At 41.2% G+C, this 22655-nt stretch overlaps 1 protein-coding gene across 1 annotated transcript in view; it reads left to right on the top strand.

The window, feature by feature from the left end:
- Positions 1–20955, top strand: part of LOC122810694 (histidine triad nucleotide-binding protein 3-like) — a 169218-nt gene extending 148263 nt beyond the window's left edge. The window contains exons 4-5 of the mRNA XM_044082262.1: positions 16866–16986; positions 20432–20955. Coding sequence (XP_043938197.1) covers positions 16866–16986; positions 20432–20491 — 181 coding nt within the window. The 3' untranslated portion in view covers positions 20492–20955. The remainder of the gene's footprint in view (positions 1–16865; positions 16987–20431) is intronic.
- Positions 20956–22655: the final 1700 nt, after the last annotated feature.

The following is a 22655-nucleotide window of genomic DNA, read 5'->3' as shown; positions in this document are numbered from 1 at the left end:
ATAGGGATAGATTTTAAATACTGCTCTCTCTCTAACTTAGAAAGTTGCTAGAATAAAAGGATTTGTGTTGACATGCATTTTCTAGAGGCTATGAAGTCTGAAACTCATATATATATATATATATATGTCATTATTTAGTGACTTCAGTCCTCCATGAATTGCCAGAAAACCACACACATTTTTATAAGAAATAGACCAAAACTATGAGAATAAATCTGGTCAATTGAGAGGTGTGTTAAAAAGACACACACACATCTACCTTCTCTCTACTCTCACACAGCAACACACACACATATACACACACCTGCTCTCTCTCACACAGCAACTCACACACCTTCTGTTTCAAACAGCAAAGAATGGCTAATTTAAAGAACACACATATACAGACACACACACACACACACACACACACACACACACACACACACACACACACACACACACACACACACACACACTTTCTCTCTAGTTTAGAGTACTTACAAACACACACACTTTCTCTCTAGTTTAACGTACTTACAAACACACACACTTTCTCTCATAGGTTCATATTGGCCCTGGGGCTTATATAAGCCTAGCCAAACGATACCCTGGATTTTGCCACCCAAGAAAATTATTTTCCTGTGCCCCTGTCAAGCAGAGCCACAGAAGTGATCCCCAGGGTGAATTTCCTATCTCCCATCCAATCATCAAGATTTTTCTTGAAGAGTGCTAATGAGGAGCTTTGTTTGATATAGATAAGTAGTTTGTTCCAGAGTATGGGAAATCTTTGGGACAGGAATCTATCCCTCCAGCATGTTCTGTTTATTGTGGTGACAAGGTTTAGGTCCCTAGAGCGTGTAGCTCAGAGGGATTGTGATTTCTTTAAGTGGAGCATGTCCAACAGCTCTGGGTTTGACATAGCTTTGTATGTTAGGCAGAGATCGCCTCTGAATAGGCGATATGTAACAGAGTAAAGCTGGAGTTTTTTGAAACGGTCTGCGTAGGGCATCTGTTTGAGGCCGGTAATCCTCTTTGTGATGTACTTCTGCGGCCTTTCCAGTTGTTGTAGATGTCTTGTGAGGTACTTACCAAAAGGGGTGTTGAACTCGTTAATGGGTCTAATGAGTGATGAGTAGAGAGAAACAATGACCTCTTTTTTTCCTGGATGAGAAAACTTGTGATGAGGTGTGGCACGTAGAAGGATTTCCTGACTACTGTGGCAATGCGATTATCAAATGAGAGACTACTGTCCACCTGTGTCCCAAGGTCTCTTATCACACTTTCGGTGTTAAGTAGACTATCGCCTATTTGGTAGTTCATGGGTACAGAGTTTTTACCAAAAGAGATGACAATGCACTTTTTGGCATTGAGCCTGGGGCCATGGCTTTGACACCAGGCATCTGTCTCAGTGAGGCCCTTTCGTAGGATGTCCACATCGTTAGGAGTTTTGATTATGGCTCTTACTTTGCAGTTATCTGTGAACTTTGTTAGCCAAAGACCTTCTGTGTTAGTCTGTACTTCAGAGAAGTAGATACCAAACCGGAGAGGATCCAGGACTGAATCCTGTGGTACTCCACTTGTCACTGGTATGAAGTTGTATTTATTGTCTGCTACTTTCACAGTGTGGATTCTGTCAGTGAGCCAGTTGGCAACCCATCTTGTAAAATAGGGATTTATACCTAGTTTAGTGCATTTATCTATAATTCCAGAGTGAGGGATGGTGTCGAAAGCCTCAGCAAGATCTAGATAGGCTGTGTGAACCACCTTACCCTCATCTATGGCTTTGCTGACCGCTTCAAAGAAGTCTATCAAGTTTAGGAGACATGATCTGCCTTTTACAAACCCAAACTGGGTAGGGTCCAGAGTTTGGAGATTACCAATGTCATTGTTTATAAGTTCCATGATTATATGTTCCATAGCCTTGCAGACCAGGCTCGTCAGGCTGATGGGGCGGTAGTTCCCAGGGTCTGTGGTGGATCCCCCTTTGAGGAGTGGGATAACCATTGCTGTGCAACATTCAGTGGGCACAAAGCCTGAGCTGAGGCTATGATTGAACATGGTACTTAGGTGGGGTGCCATTTTGTTCTGTAGTTCGTGTAGAAAACAGCCTGGGATGTTATCAGGTCCCATGGATGCTGTGTTCTTGGCTTTGGAGAGTGTATTTTTTACCTGTGTAGCCGTGATTACAGGAACTTTGCATTCTTCCGGTATAGAGATGGGCCCTTTAGGGGGTGAGACAGAGGGGTAAAGTTAGCACTGAACCTATCTGCCAGGATTTTGGCAATATCAGTTGGTTCTGTATATTTAGTGCCATTGTGCCATAACTTAGAACAGATCTGAGTGTTGCCATTGAGATTCTTGACATAGCTATAGAATTCTTTGTGGTTGTCTTTAGAATCAATGGCAATTTTGTTTTTGTAACTAGCTTTGGAGGATTTTATGAGGGATCTCAGCTTCTTACTGAGGCTGACCACGGAGTTCCTCCAATCTTGGGATTTTACTCTTTTTTTGCAACAGTTTCTTTCTTCTGTTGTAGAGTTTGTTTATGGCAGGGGACCACCAGATTGGCTTCCTTTTTTTGGAGGATAGCATCTTGGTTCTGTTAGGGACTGCACGATCCATACACACGTGTAAGTGCTTACAAAGTGCATTTGTATAGGATTCAGCAGTCGTACCTCTGTTGTCCATCAGCATGGGTGTCGTGAAGTTTGCCACTTCTGTCTTAAGAAGCGTGAAGTTGGCTTTGGAGAAATTTTTTATGGTGGTTTCCCTAATGGGGGGTGGGGGCGGGGTGTGGATGTCTAGGGTGATTAGCTTGTGGTCAGATCTGTCGAACGAGGAACTGCCCTATGGTGTGGAACACCAGCTACCCATGTTGGTAATGACCAGGTCTAGGATATGGCTGTCCCTGGTGGGGGTGTGGATAAGTTGATCCAAGGCATTGGAATTTATGAATTCCAGAAACTGTTGAGCACAAGAGTTGGTACATGAGTAGTTTTCCCAGTTAAAGGTGGGGTAGTTGAAATCGCCCATTATTAGGGTGTTAGGTTGTACCCTAATATTTTCCAATGTATCAAGAAATGAGGAGTGGGAATTCTGGGGCATTGTGGGGGATCTGTAGCAAGCTACAGTTTGGATTGCAGTCTTGCCCTAGAGTTAGTTGCACTTGGATAATCTCTGCTGCATTATGCTGAGCAACTAGCCTGGAGGTGTGGATATCCTTAATGAATATGGATACGCCTTCACCTTTAGTGTTTCAGTCCAGGTTAGGTGGCCGAAAGGTGTGGTATGAATTATAGCCTGGTAATGCAGCGGTGCTCTCTGGAGCCTTGAACCAGGTCTCTGTCACTGCACAGATGTCGATGTTCTCCATTTTAAGGAGTGAGTGCATTTTGAGGTTTAGACTTCTAGCATTAAGTAGCATTACCCTCAGATTTTGCTTGCTTGCTTGTACCTGTTACGGTGGTGAATTTGTCATTTGAATCTTGCCTAATAAAGGCACTATAGGGGTGGCAAGAGCTTTAGCCAGTATCCGGAATCCCAAGGGTGACAGGTGCAGGCCATCTGTGGCAAAGCATCGTGGTTTGTCGATCATGTCATCCCAGGCAGACAGATACTGGATCCCCTTAGAATGACACCAGAAGCTTAGCCAATTGTTGAAGTCAATCATTTTGTCCTTGTACTGTGGTATCATTCTGGGTGATACCTGCTGGGGCTACAAGATCAGACAGCTCCTCCATGTCTCTTTTCATGTAGTCCAGGTAGGTACATCTCAGGTCATTCACACCAACATGGACAATGATAGAGTCATATTTGTACTTGCTGTGGAGTGACCTGAGTGCATGTGTTATGTGGTGGATCCTGGCACCTGACAGGCAGTTGACAGTAACTTTCTCCTTGTTTAGCCTGGTGAGTGGAGCATCTGTGTGCCTGACTATAGAGTCACCTATGACTAGAGTGTTGGTTACGTTATGTCTTATGGGCTGTGGTTGAGTGGCACACTGAGTTTGTGGCTATGTGTCATTTGGGTTGTGTTGGGGGGGGGTGGAGGTTGCTTGCGTTTCTGCTTTGGAGGTCCCTGTTGCTTGGGTAGATTTTTATTGAGAGCCTCCGCAAATGTAGATGTGTGTTTTGTGTTTCTGTGTGTGTGTTTTGGTGGTGTAGGTTTTGAGGGACTATGTGATAAGTGTGGTGTGGTGCAAGTGTTTACCTTCTCCTCTTGACTGTCTAGTCCAGTCTTGGGTGAAGAGAGCTTTGCTTCCAGTTTGGCTATATATGTGCATCTCTCTCAGGTTGTAGTGTTGGGTGGTAGGAGGAGAGGGTTATCTGTGTACATTAGGCAATTGCTGCATTGCCCCAAGATGCCCAGATTCAACAGGTAGACAAGAGAACACTGGGAGCTGACCCTTAGACATGCCTGGATAGGTGCTTATTAAGTACTAAAAACTGTTTTCCTCTAGACAAGTGAGGAAAGTTGAGTGCTGTAGTAATTTGTAGATTATTTAGTGCTTATTATGAGTTCTGAACAAGTGCTGAGCTCAAAGAAACAGATTTGAGTGGTGAAACTAGAAAACTGGCTAGTTCTAATAACCAAAATTAAGCTAGAAGGCTTCCCTCCAACACAGAAAGGCGTGGGGGCTCAGAAGCTTACAAACAGTCCCGGATACAGCAAATCTGTATCTGGACTAGACGACTTACAGGAAAGGCAGGAAACAAGCTTAGAACATTTTTGGGAAAGTGGAAAGGAGGAGCAGAAACTAAGTGGGTTAGCCTTCTCAAATGTTCTCCCTGGATTAGGTAGAATGAGGGTAATGACACTAGACTGGGAAAAGTGTCCCAGATCAAATTTACAGTAGGGGCGGGCAACTGCAAAGCCACCAAGTATAAAAGGATACCAACAGGGAGGGAAGGTGGGAAGCAACAAACAAACCCAACCAGATGCTTAACAATTGTAGAAAATTTCTAGTTAATACCTTACACACAGTGAAACTAGCTAGAAATGTATATGCAGACAATAAAATTGCTATAAATAACGCATAAAAATAAGCAAGAAAACAGGATACGTAATGTTATATATCACAGATCAACTTCCTTCCTCCGAGTAGCTCAGTGTGAAATGGCAGAAACACTCACAAGTTAACTTCTTAAGTAACAAAGTTGAAACCTGAAACAACTTTAAAAAAAAGTTTGAAAGAACCAATGAGGTGCTTACTCCAAGCCGTAGTCCAGGCAACCCCAATCAGTCAATGACCATAAACAATTCACTCTCACTGAAATACTATACTGGCTTTGGCTAAACTACGATGGACTGCAACATGTGCTCAGACACACAGCCTCTACTAATAAACAACTAGGCCCAAAACACAACCCAGAATATGGACAATGCTACACTGCCCACAATACTTAGTTAGAAAAAAACTGCAGAAATGAAAATTCATTTAACTGCAAACAAGTTATATGATGCACTCCTTAGCAGGAAATCTGAACAAATAAACCCAACCAGATGCTTAACAACTGTAGAAAATTTCTAGTTAATACCTTACACACAGTGAAACTAGCTAGAAATGTATATGCAGACAATAAAAGTGCTATAAATAACTCATAAAAATAAGCAAGAAAACAGGATACTTAATGTTATACATCACATATCAGCTTCCTTCCTCCGAGTAGCTCAGTGCTCTATTGCTTGTACATGCTTTCTTACTCTCATACAGAATGGAAGCACTAGTTTAAATTATATATTCGCAAACACACACACACACACACACACACACACACAATCCCTCTGTGTCTCTCTATCTCTCTCTCTCATAAAAACAGGCTTGCTTAAATTACATACATACATATGTGTGCACACACACACACACTTTCTCTGTCATAATGGAAGGGCTAGTTTAAATTGCATACACATGTACACATGCAAATGTATATACACACACACACACATACTTTCTCTCCAGTACTTGGGCGCGTGCACACACACACACACACACACACACACACACACACACACACACACACACACACCTCACTCATATAAAAATGAAACAGCTAGTTTAAATTACGCACACACACACACACACACACACACACACACACACACACACACACTTTCTAGTTTAAAGTACTTACAAACACACACACTCTCTGTAGTTTAAATTGCTTACACAAGCTTTCCCACTCTCATACAGAATGGAACAGTGAGTTTAAATTACACACACAGACACACACATACAGTCTCTGTCTCTCTCATATAAACAGAATGGCTAGTTTAAATTACATACATACATATACACACACACACACACACACACATTTTCTCTGTCATAATGGAATGGTTATTTTAAATTACATACACTCATGTACACACACACACACACTTTCTCTCTAGTTTAACACACACTCTTACCTTTTCTCTTAATGGAATGACGTAGTTTAAATTCCGCACAGAAGTGTAGAATGTGTTTACTTCTGCGATGGAGTGCGTGCAGCACACATGTGGTTCTCCTTAAAGGTGAAGACACTGCCGCCATGGTTTAAGAAGGTTTTTTTTTTTTTTTTTTTTTACTTATTATTAAAAATTAATGTTTAAGCCTCCTGGCCAGAGTGGGCCCCTTCCCTGCCTATGTCACATACTGCTGGATCCGGCTCTGCTCAATCCAGCTAACTTTGAAAAATAGTCTGAAATTAAATTACCTGGTTTAGGCCATAATGATTGTATCTTACAGTTCTGATTGCAGCCAGAGACAAAATGTCTGTGAAAAGAAGGACTAGCAATCACACTGTATTGTCCTTAGGGCTGAATTAATTGCTACTCTGGAAGGGTGGAAATTTTTGTAATAGTTTTAAGGTGTGTGTGTGTGTGTATATGTGTGTGTGTGTGTGTGTGTGTGTGTGTGTGTGTGTGTGTGTGTGTGTGTGTATTATGACATATATGTGATAGATTCTGGTTCATTTTCTAGTAAATGGGGTAGTGTGGTAACCGGAAGTCAGGTGACCAGATGTATGTGATGTCATTCTGTAATCCAGAACTGAAATGATGTTTTATTACTAGATGAGACAGAAGTCTCAGGGCAGTCTGTTTGTGAAACCTGACAAGAAGGAAGACCACTCATCCACTTCATCTTGCCTTGCTTTAGTAAGTAACCTGGGAATAGTAATTCTTTAGATGAGTCAGGAAAATATACTGAGATTAGCTAAGTACTGTTTTTCTGTATCTGTGTCAATCTATCCATGTTATTTTTAATATTTTCTATGTCTGAAACTCTGGTGTTTATTGTAAATAGATATGTAATATTTTCATGCTCTTTTATTATTTAATTGTATTTAAACTTTTCATTGTGGCTGGTCTTTTAGAGAATATTTTATCCTTTGAGAGTACTTATATTTGTTTGGTGACACTGTGGCCACTTCTGAAAGCCTTGTTGCATTGGTCAAACACTAACATTTGTATTAGCATTAATTTCACTCAGTATAATTGGGTACCCTGGCAAGAGCCTTAGAGTAGCTAGCTTTGTGGGTGTTCTGGTGGTAGTGGAAATACCTTATAGTCTTGGCATAGCTGGTAAATTGGTGCCAGCCTTTCCCAGGTGTGTGTGTGTGTGTGTGTGTGTGTGTGTGTATGTGAAAAACAAATCTCAAAGAGTGTGTGTGTCAACTACTTGGAGCAGGGACACAGAGCGCTGGTTTCACAGAGAGGGTGGTGGGGGACTTGGCTTGGAACACTTATTTGAGGACTCAACTCTACAGCTGTGGTCAGTATGGAGTCTTATTTGGGGCTGGTCAGAGGGGGGGGGGGACCCAGACCCAGGACAGGAGTTTGTTACCTGGGTGCTCTTAAGGAAAATTGTGCTTGGTGCAGAGAGCTGCATCTGAAAATACAATTTATGTATTATTGTTCCAAGTGAACGGCCCTCACCAGTGTCCATGGTGAGGACAGAGACTCCTTGATCACTGGGCCAGATGAGGGATGTCACAGTTATATAAACCAGATGAAGGCTGTTTTTTGTTGTTAACCTGAAGAAGTATCACTGCAAAAGCTTTAGTAAAAGTTTTTGTTGTGTGATTTGAGCCTGTCTTTTTGGAGTTTTGCTCTGACCAGGAGAAGTGGCAATTTTGGGGACTGAGGCAGGGACAGGATCAGTGCTAAGATTGGGCCTCTTACCTTTGGCTGCTAGTCTGGATGTTCTGCAGTGAGGGTGGTGTCCTGAATACCTGATAAATGGATAACAGCAGGATCAAGCAATCTTCAGACATACCTGGGTGATGGCTTCCTCCAGCTGGCTCACATACGAGTTAGTGGCCACATTGTCACCTATAGGGAACAAACAGACTTATTGTGGGGGCTGATGGTTGGCATGTAGGGAGGTAAAAAGGATTCATCCATTTTTATGTTTAAACCTAAGGAAAGAAAACAGTATGAATATTTGTACTAAACCAGGGCTGAACATCATACATTTCTTATTAATTCTTCAAAAGGCACTAATATGAAACTGGGGTTGGCATTAGAGCCTTTTGTACAATCATCCTTAAACACATTACCATTATTTATATATTACTTTGTATTTGGAACACTAATCAGAATGCTCAGTAGTATTCATATTCATTATAATAATAACTGTTCACTTATTTATTTTAACATTTGTGTACCAGGAAAGTCCGACTGAACACAGGTCCATATTCAGTGGATGCCCAGGGAGAAAAGTTCCAACAATATGAAAAACAAACAGTATACCACAAGAAAGTTACAGAGTACAGGTCAACAATGAAACTACACATTGCAAAATATAAATAAGCGAAAGATATGACACCTTAGCAATTTTAACAAACTTTGTACATCAAAGAGTATACGATATTATACAAATGACTAGCATATATATTAGAAAGCACAGTATGATATTTTTGAGGAAGATTTGAAATGATTTGAGGTAACAGAGTAGCATATATATTAGAAAGCACGGTATGATATTTTTGAGGAAGACTTGAAATGATTTGAGGTAATATAGTAAGTATATATAGGGAAGGAAAAAGTCTTAATAGGATAGTACTGTGAAGTGTAGGTCTAAAGAAAGTCAGAGGGTGTATATAAAAAGTGGAGAATATAGAGTTAGTCAGGTGGGTAGAAAGAGCAAAGCCAGGACTTTTCCAGGTGAGTAAATAGAAGTTTTTAAATTGTACTATGGTGCAGATGGAAGTGGGTAGTTTATTCCATTGATTTTAGAGAATAAGAATTTTCCAGCTGAGTTGTTAATTTTGGTGGACTTAACTAGAAGTTTGTCAGTGGAAGGGAGTTTTCTAGTGGTGGTATATGGTTGTATGAGATCTTGAAGGGCTGGGGTTTTATCTGGTTCATGGAGTATTTTATGTGTGAAGGTTAGTTGCTTGTATTGGAGGAGCTGAGGAAGTTCCAGCCAGTTTAATTGTCTAAGGGGTGTGCAATGGTTTGTTTTGTAGGGGGAGTTTGTAGCAAATTTCACTATTTTATTATAACATGAGTCTAGTTTAGTAAGGTCTGATTTGCGTAGGTTGGTTAGTATAGGGGAAGCGTAGAGTAAGGGTGACAGGAGGTGTGTCTAGGCAATGGTAGCTTTTGTAGATCTGGTTAAAAATGTCTTATTTCTGTAAAGGAGGCCTAATTTTTATGAACATTTTTGATAGTTTGGGCTATGTGAATATCAAATTTTAGATTTTTGTTGATTTTAACCCCTAGCAGTTTGGTATGTGTCACAGGGATGATAATAGTTTTGTTTTTGGACTCTAGGGTGAAAACTGGGAGTGTTGTAGGTGTTCTTGAGGGGTAGAAGAGGAGGAGTTTGGTTTTATTTGGGTTTAGAATGAGTTGAGAATTGATAAGCCAGGACTGAGTTCTGGATTATGGTGTGGCAGACCTGTATGGTGGGGTCAGAGCATATGAGGGTAGAGTCATCTGTATGTTGTATCACAGATGCTTGGTGAGTTACTTTAGTAAGATTCCCAAACTTTCTGTAGTTAAATAATTATATACTCTTTCTCTTCAAAGGATCTGTCAAAGATCTTTTGTTTGCTTGCTTGGAAAGCTCTAATATTGGCACTTTTACTACTTACAAGTTGTGGACATGCTTGAAAATCCATCATTGTATAGTAAATTATATGGTTTACTGTCTTTCTTGGGATACGGATACGACTATCCATCTGTGTCTGAAGGTGAATTATCTTAACCAGTCTTGTACGGTTCCCCTCATAGAATGGGAATATGGTGCTCATTTTCATCTTCCACCTTGATGCAGCTATTCTTCCCTGTCTGGTTGGTCATCACAGTTTGGTTCAATCCTTTTTTATCTCTGCCTTGCATGGTGACCATTTCATCTGTAGTTTATGGGTCAAGTCATACACAGGTGGGATGCCAATAAGAGTTGCATAAGAGATGAGTGATATAATCTTTGGGACTTGGTGGTTTGATGCAGGCATAAAGTTTCTATTTCTAGTATCTTTTTAAGAATCTCTTAAACTTTTTGACATGAATGGTGAATGTTCATTAAACAGTCATAGGTTATATGAAATACTGCTACATGCTCTTTGATGTTCTGCACCAGTGACATACACTTGAAAAGTCTGTTCATTATTGAAAAATCTGGTTGCCCATTTTTATCTGTTCAAATAGTGAAGTAGCTTAAAACGCTTGCACAGTTTTCCTTTCAGTTGTTGTTGTTGTTTGTCTTTCGGCTTTTCCCAGTTAGGGGTCGCCACAGCGGAACTCCAGTCCGCTAATGATTGGCAGTAGAGTTTAACGAACGCCGAGGTGCCAGCTCGACGTCCAACCTTCAACGAAGGCACGCTCATTTACGCATGTCTTTTGAATGCCCAACCAACCGCGGGGAGGACATGCAGACTCCACACAGAAGGCACTCCAGCCGAGAATCGAACGGGAGAACCTCTTGCTGTGAGGCAACAATGCTACCGCTGCACCACCACGGCTACCACAGTTTTCCTTTAAGTAACGTTCAAAATGTTTTTCCTTCTGGCTTTATTATAATAAGAATGTATAATAAGAATGTATAATTTCACATTAACATTTGTTCTTTTTTATTTGCTTAAGTAGCCACAAATGCATCTACATAAAATTGTATTCAGTAATATGTAAAAATCACAATTCTGTTTTAATATAATTTGTGAAATATGCTACAAATTCAGAATACCATTTGCTCTTTTCTGTCTGTTTAAGCAGCCACATTTCTCTTAAAATACTTCCACACATTGATGTACTGTGCAGTAGTATATATCCAAGTGTCTGATTTTTGGCATTTTCTTCAGAATATTGTTTGCCCCTTTTTATCTGTATTAGTAGCCACAATTCACTTAAAATATTTCTGTACAAAGTCATGTGCAATACCGTGTGAAAATGTTTTTGTTTTTGGTTTGCTTGTGCATCTGTTGAACAGAATTCACTGCATTCACTTGTTTTAATATTCATCTGCATATTTAGCTTAAACTAAATGCCAAAAAGTGTATAATCATATTGTTCTGCAATAATTTACTCCTTGTAATTATCAGATTGACAACACACCCAGGAAAATTGATCCTGTAATTAGAGATCTGGGAATCTATGTGGACAGTGAAGTGTCCTTTGATCACCATATATCCACTCTTGTAAGGAAGTCCTTTTTCATTACACAGCTTATATCTTACAGGTTCATTAGCTGCCCTTGAAGGCCATTTTAAGCCTAGCCAATTTCCTTTTTTGTGAAGGTATTGCTTCCAGATCCAGGGATGTAATCATCCCACTGTATTTTTCAATTAGGCTGATTATTGAGTATAATGCCCTTTATGGTAGGTACCTGTTCAAACACAAGTCACAACCAAAATGACTGCAATACTTTCTCACTTAAAAATAAGGAGCCTATATCTTAAAAATTATGCAGTCTATCTTAAAGCTTTCTGCCTCTTCTCAGAATCATACAAGCTATTAAGAGACAACCTCTGCAGTGCATATAGAGCTTCAACAAACCCAGTTCTTTTAGACCTATTACACATTCACAAATCCAATGGAATCAAAAACACCTGCTCAAAGAATCTCAATCTTTGCTGTAAAATAAATAGAACATATTGGAAGGATAGGTTTGTATCATAGAGACTACTGCTTCTATGGTACCCCCTTCAACTCCACATAAAGAAAACTACTTATCTTACTAGTTTTCAAATGTAGTTTGGATGAATGCATAGATAGCACCCCTATTTCTCACGAATAGGGAAACCTGTAAATGTCCAACATGTTCTTGTTTACCCTATCTCTGTTTTTTATGCAAAATATGAGAGCTAAAAACTGTCATGGAAATGTAATGCTAGGAATGTAATGCTACGATTCTTAAGATCCTCACAGATCAATAAACTAGTAAATACTTATGAACCTATATGACTATTAGTTTAATTCTTTGTGGCATAATTCAGAAATTGCTTAGTATTTATTCTCTTTTCTAAATAAATATTGCATGTAACTGTATTTGTTTATTAAACATTGTTGAATGTATTAAATTCCCATTCATTTGGCTTATACTGTTTTGCAATACATGTAAATAAATTCAGTGTATATTGCTCATTACAATACACTAATTCCTGATTACATATTCATTCATTGTATGTGTCTTGCTGTGATATCTGACAACTAACAAATTTAACTTCCAGTTTATTTTATTTTACATTTCTTTACCGGGAAAGTCCGACTGGATATATGTCCATTTTCAGCGGAGGCCCGGGGAGAAACGCTCCAGAAAGCAGAGTACAAATACATTAGGAACAATAGAAACAATTAGAGATAAGTATAAACTATAATATAAGTTTATAAGTTTGTAACTATTGCCTGAAAATTTTGCACGGGGCAACCCCTTACTTAAGTATACCAACTCTGATTGCACATACATGAGAAGGGAGAATAATTCATCCCTCTGCCTTGTCTGTCTGATCCCAGAGTTCGTATATTTAAGTAAGGGTGTGAGGGAGGGTCAAAGTCCAGCCACGTGGAAAGTTGAGGGAGAGCACAAGTCCCCTGCAAAAGATGTCGCCTCATTTTGTTCAGAGGGAAATACCTTTGTTCAATGAAAACCATGGGATACTAGGACAAAACTCTTAGAGAGACAGAAATGTCTCAAATATGCCCTGTGTTTTAGCTGTTTTCTTACACTTTTTCTTAAGAGTACAGTCTTTCGTAGGACCTGATGTTTAGGAAATTGAAACAGGGTATGAAACTGGAATCTTGTACTAAACAACTACATCATGATGGTCGTTTCCAATTCTGCTGAAATGTCATCATCATCAACCCCCTTTTTTCCATTTTCTGCATGGGGTTGGGGTATTGTGTTAATTCTGTTAACTGTCGGCATCACTCAATTCAATGCCACACTCCTGACACTCATGCTTGACTGTCACACATCTTCTCCCACACAATCTGTCCACTCCTTTGTTGGGCATTCTCATTTCCTCTTACCCTCTTCCCGTCTGTCCAAATGTTCTTCACCAGATTGTATTCTGCTTTTCTGCACATCCAAACCACCGTAATCTGTTCTCTTTGATCTTTTCTGCAATTGGAGCCACTTTGGCTTCTGCTCGTATGTCATTTCTTCATCTGTCCCACAGTGTGCATCCTACCACACTTTTCAGGCACTTCATTTTCATTGCCTCTAGCTTCCTCATGTGCTTTTACTTTCCAGGTTTCTGTACCATACAGTACTACTGCTCACACCACTGTATTGTACACCTTACTTTTCAGATTCTTTGGTATTCTTTTGTCATTCACTACATCTGAGACTCTATGCCAGTTGGCTGCAGCCCCTCTGATTCCAGCTTTGACCTCTTCATTCAGACTTCTCTTCTCAACCACCCCTCCCAGATACTTGAAGCTATTAACCTGTTCCACTAGCTTCTCTTCTATATCAGTTCTCAGTTTCTTTTGATTTCCCCAGTTTGCTGCCATTACCACTGTCTTATCTGTGCTTAGTTTCAGCCCATATGCCTTCTGTTTTGCATTCCATTCCCCTATCCTTTGCTAAAGTTCTTGCTCAGAGTCTGCCTGTAATGCCACATCATCTCCGACCTGTTTGCTTATGTAGTCCATCACCAGTATGAACAGCAGTGGGCTCAGAGCTGAACCCTGGTGCACACCCACTCCCACTGGGAGCCCCTCTGTGAGACCGAACACTGTTCGTACTTTAGTCTAGTCACTGAGTCCTTGTGCATAGCCTGCACTAATTCTACCAATGTTTCTGGGACTTCAAACTACTGCAGTATTGCCCAGGTAATATTTCTTGGGATCTTGTCATATGCTTTCCCCAAGTTTAGGAATGCCCAGTTGGAGTCTTTCTTTATTTAGCTTTTTCTGTACTATCTGTCTCACTGCAAACATAGGGTCAAGTTATGCTGCATCCTGATCTGAATCCAAAGTGTTCATTTCCCATCTTACTTTCTACTACTCTGCATATCATTTATCAATCATCCTGTCCAGAACGTTCATGCAGTGTGACAGGCATTTGATGCTTCCGTACTGCCCAAAGTTGTGGATGCCGCATTTGTTCTTGTACACTGGCATGAGTATGTTTTTTTGCCTGTCATATGGGATGCATCTTTCTCTCCACACTGCTATGAGTACCCTCAGGAGCCATTTCTCCCCTATTTCACTCCCATCTTTATCATATCAGTGGTGACCTCTTCTGACCCTGCAGCTTTCCCTAACTTCATTTTCCTTAGTACTATTCTTACTTCTTCTAGGGTGGGTTCCTCTTCTCTCATCATAGGCTGCGTCTGGGGTAGTACAGCTTCTGTGATGTTTTCTTAATTCAGAAGCTGCTAGTAATACTCATTCCATCTGCCTTTGATGTCCCGGTTGTTGATGGCATTCTTTATGAAGAGTGTCTGACTATCTTTTTTACCTTTCTGTCTTTGCCTTGCAATCTGATATTGTAATCACTCATTTTCCAGAAGATGGTAGACTGCTTCCTATGCCCTGTTCTTTGCTATTGCAACTCCTTTCTTAGCTTCTTTGTTAGCCAACCAGTATTCCTTCCTAGCCTGGTCGGTCTTTTGTATCTCCCACATTTTCCTGCAGTCCTCCTTTCTTTTGATGACTTCCTGGACTTCTGCATTCCACCACCAGCTTTCCTTATGTACCTTATTTCCATACCTGGCTTGGCCACATATCTGTTCTGTTGTCCTCACACTTGCTGTTTGGAGATGCTGCCAGTCTTCTTGAACACATCCTATTTCCCCCTCTTCTTGGGGGTGCTAGAGCCCTGAGTAATTCCTTGAACTGTTGTACTTTCTCTCCAGTCAACTTCCAGGTCTTCAGTCTTGTGTCTGTTGACCTTAGAGCCTTCTCTAACCACTGCTTGCAGCTGATTGTGACAACCAGTGGTTTATTGTGTTGGGGAACTGTTTCAATGGGGGTGACTTTGCAATCATTGATTCTACCTCAGTGCCCTTTCCTTACAGGAGGAAGTCTGCCCGATTTGCATGTTGCTGACTCTTGTATGTGATCTTGTGACTGTCTCTCTTTCTGAACCATGTGTTAGCTACTATCAAGCCATTTGCTAGACAGAAGTTTAGAGTGCCCTCTTTGTCTTTATTCCTGTTGCCCCACCCATATGGAGTCAGGCAGTCCTCGTATCCTGTTTTGTCTGTCCCGTTATGTGCATTTAAGTCCCCCATTATCAAAACCAGTTCATGTTGTCCTGCAACTGCTGTCTGAATGCACTCTTTTCCTCACTGTCACAACCCTGCTGTGAGCATAGGCTGAGATTATGAGTACTACCCTATCATTATACTGGAGTTTAATTGCCATGAGTCTGTCACTAATTCTGATGATATCTCTCACTGCCTCTCTCTCTCTCACCTCAATTCCCACACATTCTAGCCTGTCCTCCTCCTGTGTAGTAGCCTCTGGATCCCAAACCAAGTGGCTTTGGTACACTGCCCTTCCATCTTGTCTCTTGAATACATATGATGTCCAGCCTCCTCTGTATCATCATGTCATCCACTTCCAAGCTGCACCCCGTCAGTGAACCTTCATTAATGTGTAGCAATTCTCAGTTCATGTTTGGCAGGTTGATTAGTTTTTTGTCCGGCTTTCGCTCAACAGAGCTATTCCAGGTAACCCAGGCTGAGCAACCAGACATTGTCAGGCCAGTAGCTTATTGACCCAGAGCTTCTGGGCTTTATGGCAGGCATGGGCACATACACCCCTCCCACCGTTAGCACGGGTCCCTGGCATAGGTCAGAGTAGGCCAGGTCTTCAACCCACATATCACAGGCAAATACCCATGCCCATTTGGTGACATTAATCAACAAGACTAAATCACCTAGAATCTAGCCCTGCCATGGCATACAGTCTGTGATCCATGTTCTCCTACCTTGAGGATACTGTGCACCACAGTAGATGCCCAAAGATGCTGGTCTGTACAACTCTTCCCCCATAGGGTACCATGTACAGTCTGTGCTGCTGCCCACAGCTCCATTCATTGATGGGTTTGAGATAGAAACACTCAGCATGTTTTTTGGAGGTGGAAGGAACCCCACAGAGAACACAGGGAGAACATGCAAACTCCAAATAGGCATTGACCAGAGGTCAGGATTGAACCTTGCACCTTGTGCATAGGAGACAAAGACCTCATCAATTATGCTAACTGGTCTACTGAAATCTGTTCTGCACCAAATCAGCTAAGGTTACTGACAGTTGCTATAATTGTTTTGAGGATCTTTTGTGCTGTAAAATGCAATGTTGGAGGTTAGTAATATTTCATACATATTCTGTACTTGGAAAATAAAGACTGAAACCAAAAACTCTCATTTGTAATATCATAAAGCATACTTGTTGTCATTTATGTCTATGTGCTAACTATTTTATATAATCTTTTTCATTTTAGCTTGGGTTTCCACTGGCCACCATTCTGCTCTGTTCCCCATTTACACCTTCACGCCCTGGCTCCGGCAAGCCAGCTTGGTCCTCAATCCAGATATCGAACAAATTCATTCTGGTTTATCACGGTATGAGTGTTATTAATTACTTACTTACATATCAAAAACTACTAAAATTTGGCTGTATTTAAATGTTAAATCAAGTGAGTTGGTAAGGGAGGTCACTTGAATCATTTGTTTTTCCTTGAGTTAAAACTGTACATGTCCATAAGTTCATAGGTGTATACAAGGCTTACTTTTGGTAGGTACTACAGCCTCTATGCAGCCATTGACATGGTTGTACAGCATTTCTGAGAGCCATTCAGCATAGGCCGGTGTGTTCTTGAGGTTTGGAGGGGCACTAAATTTTGACAAACCATCACTTAATAATAGGTAATTTGCCTTGGAGTAGCTCCTAGCTGTTACTGGTTTTAATGGGATTATGGAGTTGATTTTGATTTTGAAGGAGACAGCTTTATGGTCAGACCTTACTAGGGAGGATGAGACATGGGGGGGCAGCATTCTCCCATATTTGTCAGCACAAGGTCCAATATGTTGGAACCTCTAGTGGGCATATTCACTATTTGGCCAAGGATGTTTGTGTTTACAAAGTCCAGGAATCACAGTGCCTGTAGATTTGAGGCCTTGTAAGATTCCCAGTCTGTAGAGTGGAAGTTAAAGTCTCCTACAAGTAGAAGGTTAGGTTGGATAGTAAGCGTTTCCAGTAGGTTCAAGTATGCATTGTTAGCTTCTTTGGACATGGAGGGTGACCTATAGCTGACTAGGATATGGTACAGAATTTTGTCTGTGGTGATCTACTTGTGGAGGAACTCCTGTATGACCACCTGAGAGTTATGCTTGGTATTGATATATATTGAGTCACCTCCACCTTTAGCCATTGTCTCTGCAGCTACTGTCTAAAAGTCTGGATGGCACTGAAACTTTACAGTGATGAGGTACTCTTTGACGCTTTAAAACATGTCTCGGTAACTACACAGATATTTATATTCTCGAGTGTGAAAGAGGGCTTGTAGGGATTATAGATTTTTTTTAGGCTCCTGGCATTGAGCAGCAACACCTTGCATTCTTTTTTGTTGATTTTGCTTTGTTGGTAGGTTTGTCAATTTGGCATGCCTAAAAAAAGGTACTACGAGAGCAGACAAAGTCATAGCCAGTATTTGAAAGTCTAGAGGGGAAAGGTGCAGGCGATCCTTGGCAAAGTAACATGGTCTGGTGACTATGTCTTCCCAAGCTGACAAATATTGGATCCCCTTAGAATGACATTGGATCTCCTTAGAATGGCTCATAGGCAAGTACTAGGCTAGCTGCCTGTGTGGGTCATATTAAGTTTAGCAAATTTCCTCAAAGGTGATAATCAAACCCTGTACCTTGTTTCTATGGAGTAAACACTTTTAACAATTATGCCAATGTTATAATGATGTTAACAGATCTGCTTATTTTAAATGTATTAAAGCATACATGGGTGACTTAAGAATGTCCTTCATAGGTGACACTAGGTACTGAGTCATTGTTTGCTTGAAAGAGTCTCAAACTGTAAAACAAAGAAATGAGTATCATCTTATTTTTTCAGTAGTTAACCAGAAAACTAGGAGGACTTGCTAGATATCAAAAAATATATTTTTTGGAGTCCCCCCCAACATTTTGCCTGCTAGCCATCAGACCCCTTGTATTGGTCTCAAGACCATTTCTTCCATAACAGCAGCCATCTCAGTGACCACTGGTGGGGTGAAAGCCAAGTCAAGAATGTCATCATCATCCAGGCAAGCATGGAGGGTGATGGGCTTTCTGAATAGCTATACCTGTCCCCCTTAACCCTGACATACATGCAGCTTGATATATGCAGCCTATGTAGGTGTTTCAGGAATATATTTTTTGTTTAAGAAATCTTATTTATTTAGTTGTTTAACCATTAATAAAGTTTTTCCAACACCAAAAAAATGCAAGATTTCCAAATAAATTGAGCAAGTAGTCTGCCTGAAGTGCCTCTAACAGAGATTGCTTCTAGACAGGCAGACATGTTTTGCATCTGATACAGCCCATCTCACTCTAGTAATCTGCAGCAGTAATGCTTGAAGGCTTGAAGAAGCTGTACTTTTCCAATGTGGAAAAAATGGGGAACATCCACAAGACATGCACTTACCAGTTATAGTACTAGCTTTGTGCAATGGCAGGAGTACAACCAAGTGAGCAAAATAATGAGACTGCATTGTATTGCAGCTTTGCAGGACAGTTGTCTTACATGTTTAATGCATCTGGCAAGCTTCCTCCTTCCTCTATTTAGTTGAGCTGTGTCTCCTTCTTGGCTTTATTTAACCACTTTCATTTATTTGCTTTTTTTTAATCTGATTTTCTCTAATTCTTTTGAGGAAAACCTAATCAGTGGATGAGGCTTGCCAGGTCACCATAACTTTGTTGGCTTCAGCAGTTATGGTGTACTGGCACTGGTACAAATAGCCCCTAGACAGGATGAAATAATGTCTCCTGATAGACACCACATCACAGTAAGATTGTATCTGTTATTTCTACAGTACAGTGTTTTCTTCTTTGGGCACAAAATATCACATACATGACTCCTGGAAAGCACTAGTATAAAACAGTTGAAATTGCTGCCAGAATGCATAGTTGAAGTTTTGTTGTTTTATAGAGACTTCTGTTTAAGAACAATTTTACCTGTAGTCCATAAGAAGATAATGCCTCATACCATCACTACCACCAGCCTCACTGGCGGTTCAGCCATGAAGGAGAACTCCATAATCTTCCAAAAGCATGCAGCTTAAGATTTGAAAGAACAAGATTCTTTGTGGCAAAAAAAAGAAACCTTAGCTGACTACATCTCGTTATCCTTTCGTGCCTGAATCCCTTTGAGATTTTTGCTTGCTTTATTAGTTTGCCTTAAGGGTAATAATGCTTTGCACATATTTTATTTACTGAGATTTTGCTAGTGAAATGGCTGTAAAAGTACTCTCTGCTTGTTCTTCATTATGTATGTGATAGCATTACTAATGCTGTACTATACAACCATTAATGTCTTTCCTTTTCAACCAGTTGCTTGTGCTACATCATTGGGTTTTTTATTGATGTTAGTTCTGGAGTGTTGTAGACTTTCCCCAGCACATAACATTTTATATGTAATATGTTGATTTGATTTAATAAAGATGTAAGGAAGATATGTCCCATACTATAAGGACAGGTAGTCGGCACCACACTGTCTTTGTGGCAAAATAATTCATTATGGGTGCTAAAAAGAATCAAATTTAATTTTGTGGTCCTTATCTCATGGAGGTAATGAAACCTGTTTTTATTTAGACTTTTTAAACATTTTAAGATGTTACTGAGTTGTCGTACATTTTGTTAGAGTGCTGCAGCCATCACCCCCACAGTTATATCTAGCAATAGTAAATACGGTGGCAGTTCTGTTGGAGTGCAAAGTAGAGTTGGAGATGGGGTTGGTGATGACATGTACTCATTCTGCAGATTGAGTGATTTACTTACCCACATTTTTTCTTGTTGTTAGGCTGATCAGCTGATTGAAAGACTGAAAAAACCTTCAGCTAAGAAGAACAATGCTACTTGATGACGAGGATTAATTTTCTTTTACCAGAAAGGTGGAAGATTGCTAGTTTTAAATAATCATGATGGACAAGAAAAGAAACAGTCATAGAAGAAGGCTAGAACAGTCACAGAACTATATCAAGATACCTTTTGTACCGAGGGCCAAACATGACATCAGTGGTTATATGTTAGGCAATGGATAACACAGCACCTGTTCTTTTGGCAAAGGGAAATGATTTGTAATATTGCTGACATTTCAGTTAGTATTCCTTCATTTTTATGTTGGCATGCATTTTCCAGTTTTACTGTATTTGGTAATTATCTACTTGTGTGTGTGTTTTTAAGGAGGAGGAAATGTGCTCTTGTATTATTTGTTTAATGTTATGACATGTTATTTTTCATGAGAGTTGTACTACTAAATCTGATGTTATCTAGTCACCAGTCCTCACATTGGGGTCTTGGATCCGATATCGGATCCGAGCCAGCATACTCAGAACACAGCGTAGCTCAAGCTCCTCCCCTCCTGTAATGCTCTGCTGCCCTACACTTCCTCAGATCGCGTTTGCCACTCAGTCAGATGCAGTGTGCTCAGCTCCTGTTAGTGTAAGTGTATTAGCACAGAATTTTGAATTTTCCTGTTATTTCTTGAGTTTGTAGTGTTAGTGGGTAGTTTCCCCCTCTTATCTATCCCCTCCCGGTCGAGTCTTAACCTTGTTAGGTCCTTTTTTCCTCAAAGTTTTGTTTTCGGCCTAGTTGTTTTGTAGTGTGTGAGTGTTTCTTTAGTAAGTGTGTGTGTGTGTGTGAGTGTTTTGGAATGGATTTTAGGCTTTCGAACCTTGGCTTGTTTGTGAACTTTGGGTTTTGCTTACAGTTCGGCTATGTCAGAAAAACCTTTAGGTTTTAAAAGGTGCTCCTCTTGTGGGTGGAAAATGCCTATTTCCGACTCACATGAGGATTGCCTTTACTGTCTCGGCAGCGACCACCTTGAGGTCGCATTCAACCCGAGGGCTTTGGTCGACCGTCACAATAAACTCTTAATTAAGGGTTTGGTCAAAGGAGGGCCCTTGGTCACTGCTTCCCCGGCCAAGGCTGGCCCTCCTGGGGCTAAAAAGAAACCTTCTGTTGAGGAGGCCCTGACCAAGCATCCCAGGCTGTCGGACAATAGGTCCTCGGATCCGGCTCCAGCCAGGGCAGGTTCAGATCTGAGATCTTCGGGTCCCAAGTCATCCAGGGAGTCAACTCTTGGATCCAAGGGCTCGGACCCTAAGCTCTCGGATCAAGTGACTTTGATGTCTCCCCCCAGATCCCGGGACCTCGGCCCTGGACTTTCGGATCCAAGGGGAGGCACTGTACCTTCAGATCCGACCCCTTCGGATCCGAGGGATTCGAGAAATATTTCCTCGGATCCTTTGTTGAGCTCGGTTTTGATTCAGTTGGATCTGAGAGTTGTGCAGGAGCCTATAATAGTGGAGGATCTTCCCTTGGATCCTTTACCCCCTAAGCAGCTGTCTTCTCCAGCTAGGTCTTGTTCCAGGGAGCGCAGGAGAAAACACTCGAGCTCCAGGCACGACTCTCCTAGTAGATCCTCCATCTCCTCCCGATCTTCCAGGAGTATCCTCCCTATGGATATGGACAAGATATGATGCAAGCCTTCCTGAAAGCTTAAATGTATTTGGGGCTTCTGGCTTCCCCAACCCTAGGTCAGGGATCATATCTCCTACCCAACCCCTTTGATTGCACCTCATCCGACCAGTGGCTTGGATTCTCAGGGACTGTTGATTGGGGTGGAGGCTAGGGGAGCTTTAGGACCCAGTTCAAGCCCTTCCCTGATGGGATCAGTGGCTGGCACTGTTTCTGTTCCCCCGAGACAGGCCACCCGGCCGGACGGCCCTTTCGAGCCAGGCTACATGGGATTTGATTCGGGCCTGGGGTTTTCAGACTGGTCTCTTCCCCTGGGTGCCTCACCCTTTGACAGTTCTGGTCCGGTGCCATCCGGTGGAGTGGCGGGACTGTGGGGGTCCACCCTTTCTTCTGCCAGGGTTTTATCAGCGGGATAGGGAGATAGAACCTCTTCTAGTCCTTCCAGGCTGCCAAAAGATCCTTCTCTGCTGTCAGAGCTGCCTCTCCCATGCACGGTTCTCTTACCCAGCCCCAGTTTCTGAGTGGCTTGTCTCATCCTGCTCCAG

Source organism: Protopterus annectens, chromosome 1.part1 (genome assembly GCF_019279795.1).
Source record: "Protopterus annectens isolate FY-2018-M chromosome 1.part1, PAN1.0, whole genome shotgun sequence".
Classification (NCBI taxonomy): domain Eukaryota; kingdom Metazoa; phylum Chordata; order Ceratodontiformes; family Protopteridae; genus Protopterus; species Protopterus annectens.
Note: the sequence above shows the minus strand (reverse complement) of the source record. Positions and strands in the feature narration are given on the sequence as shown.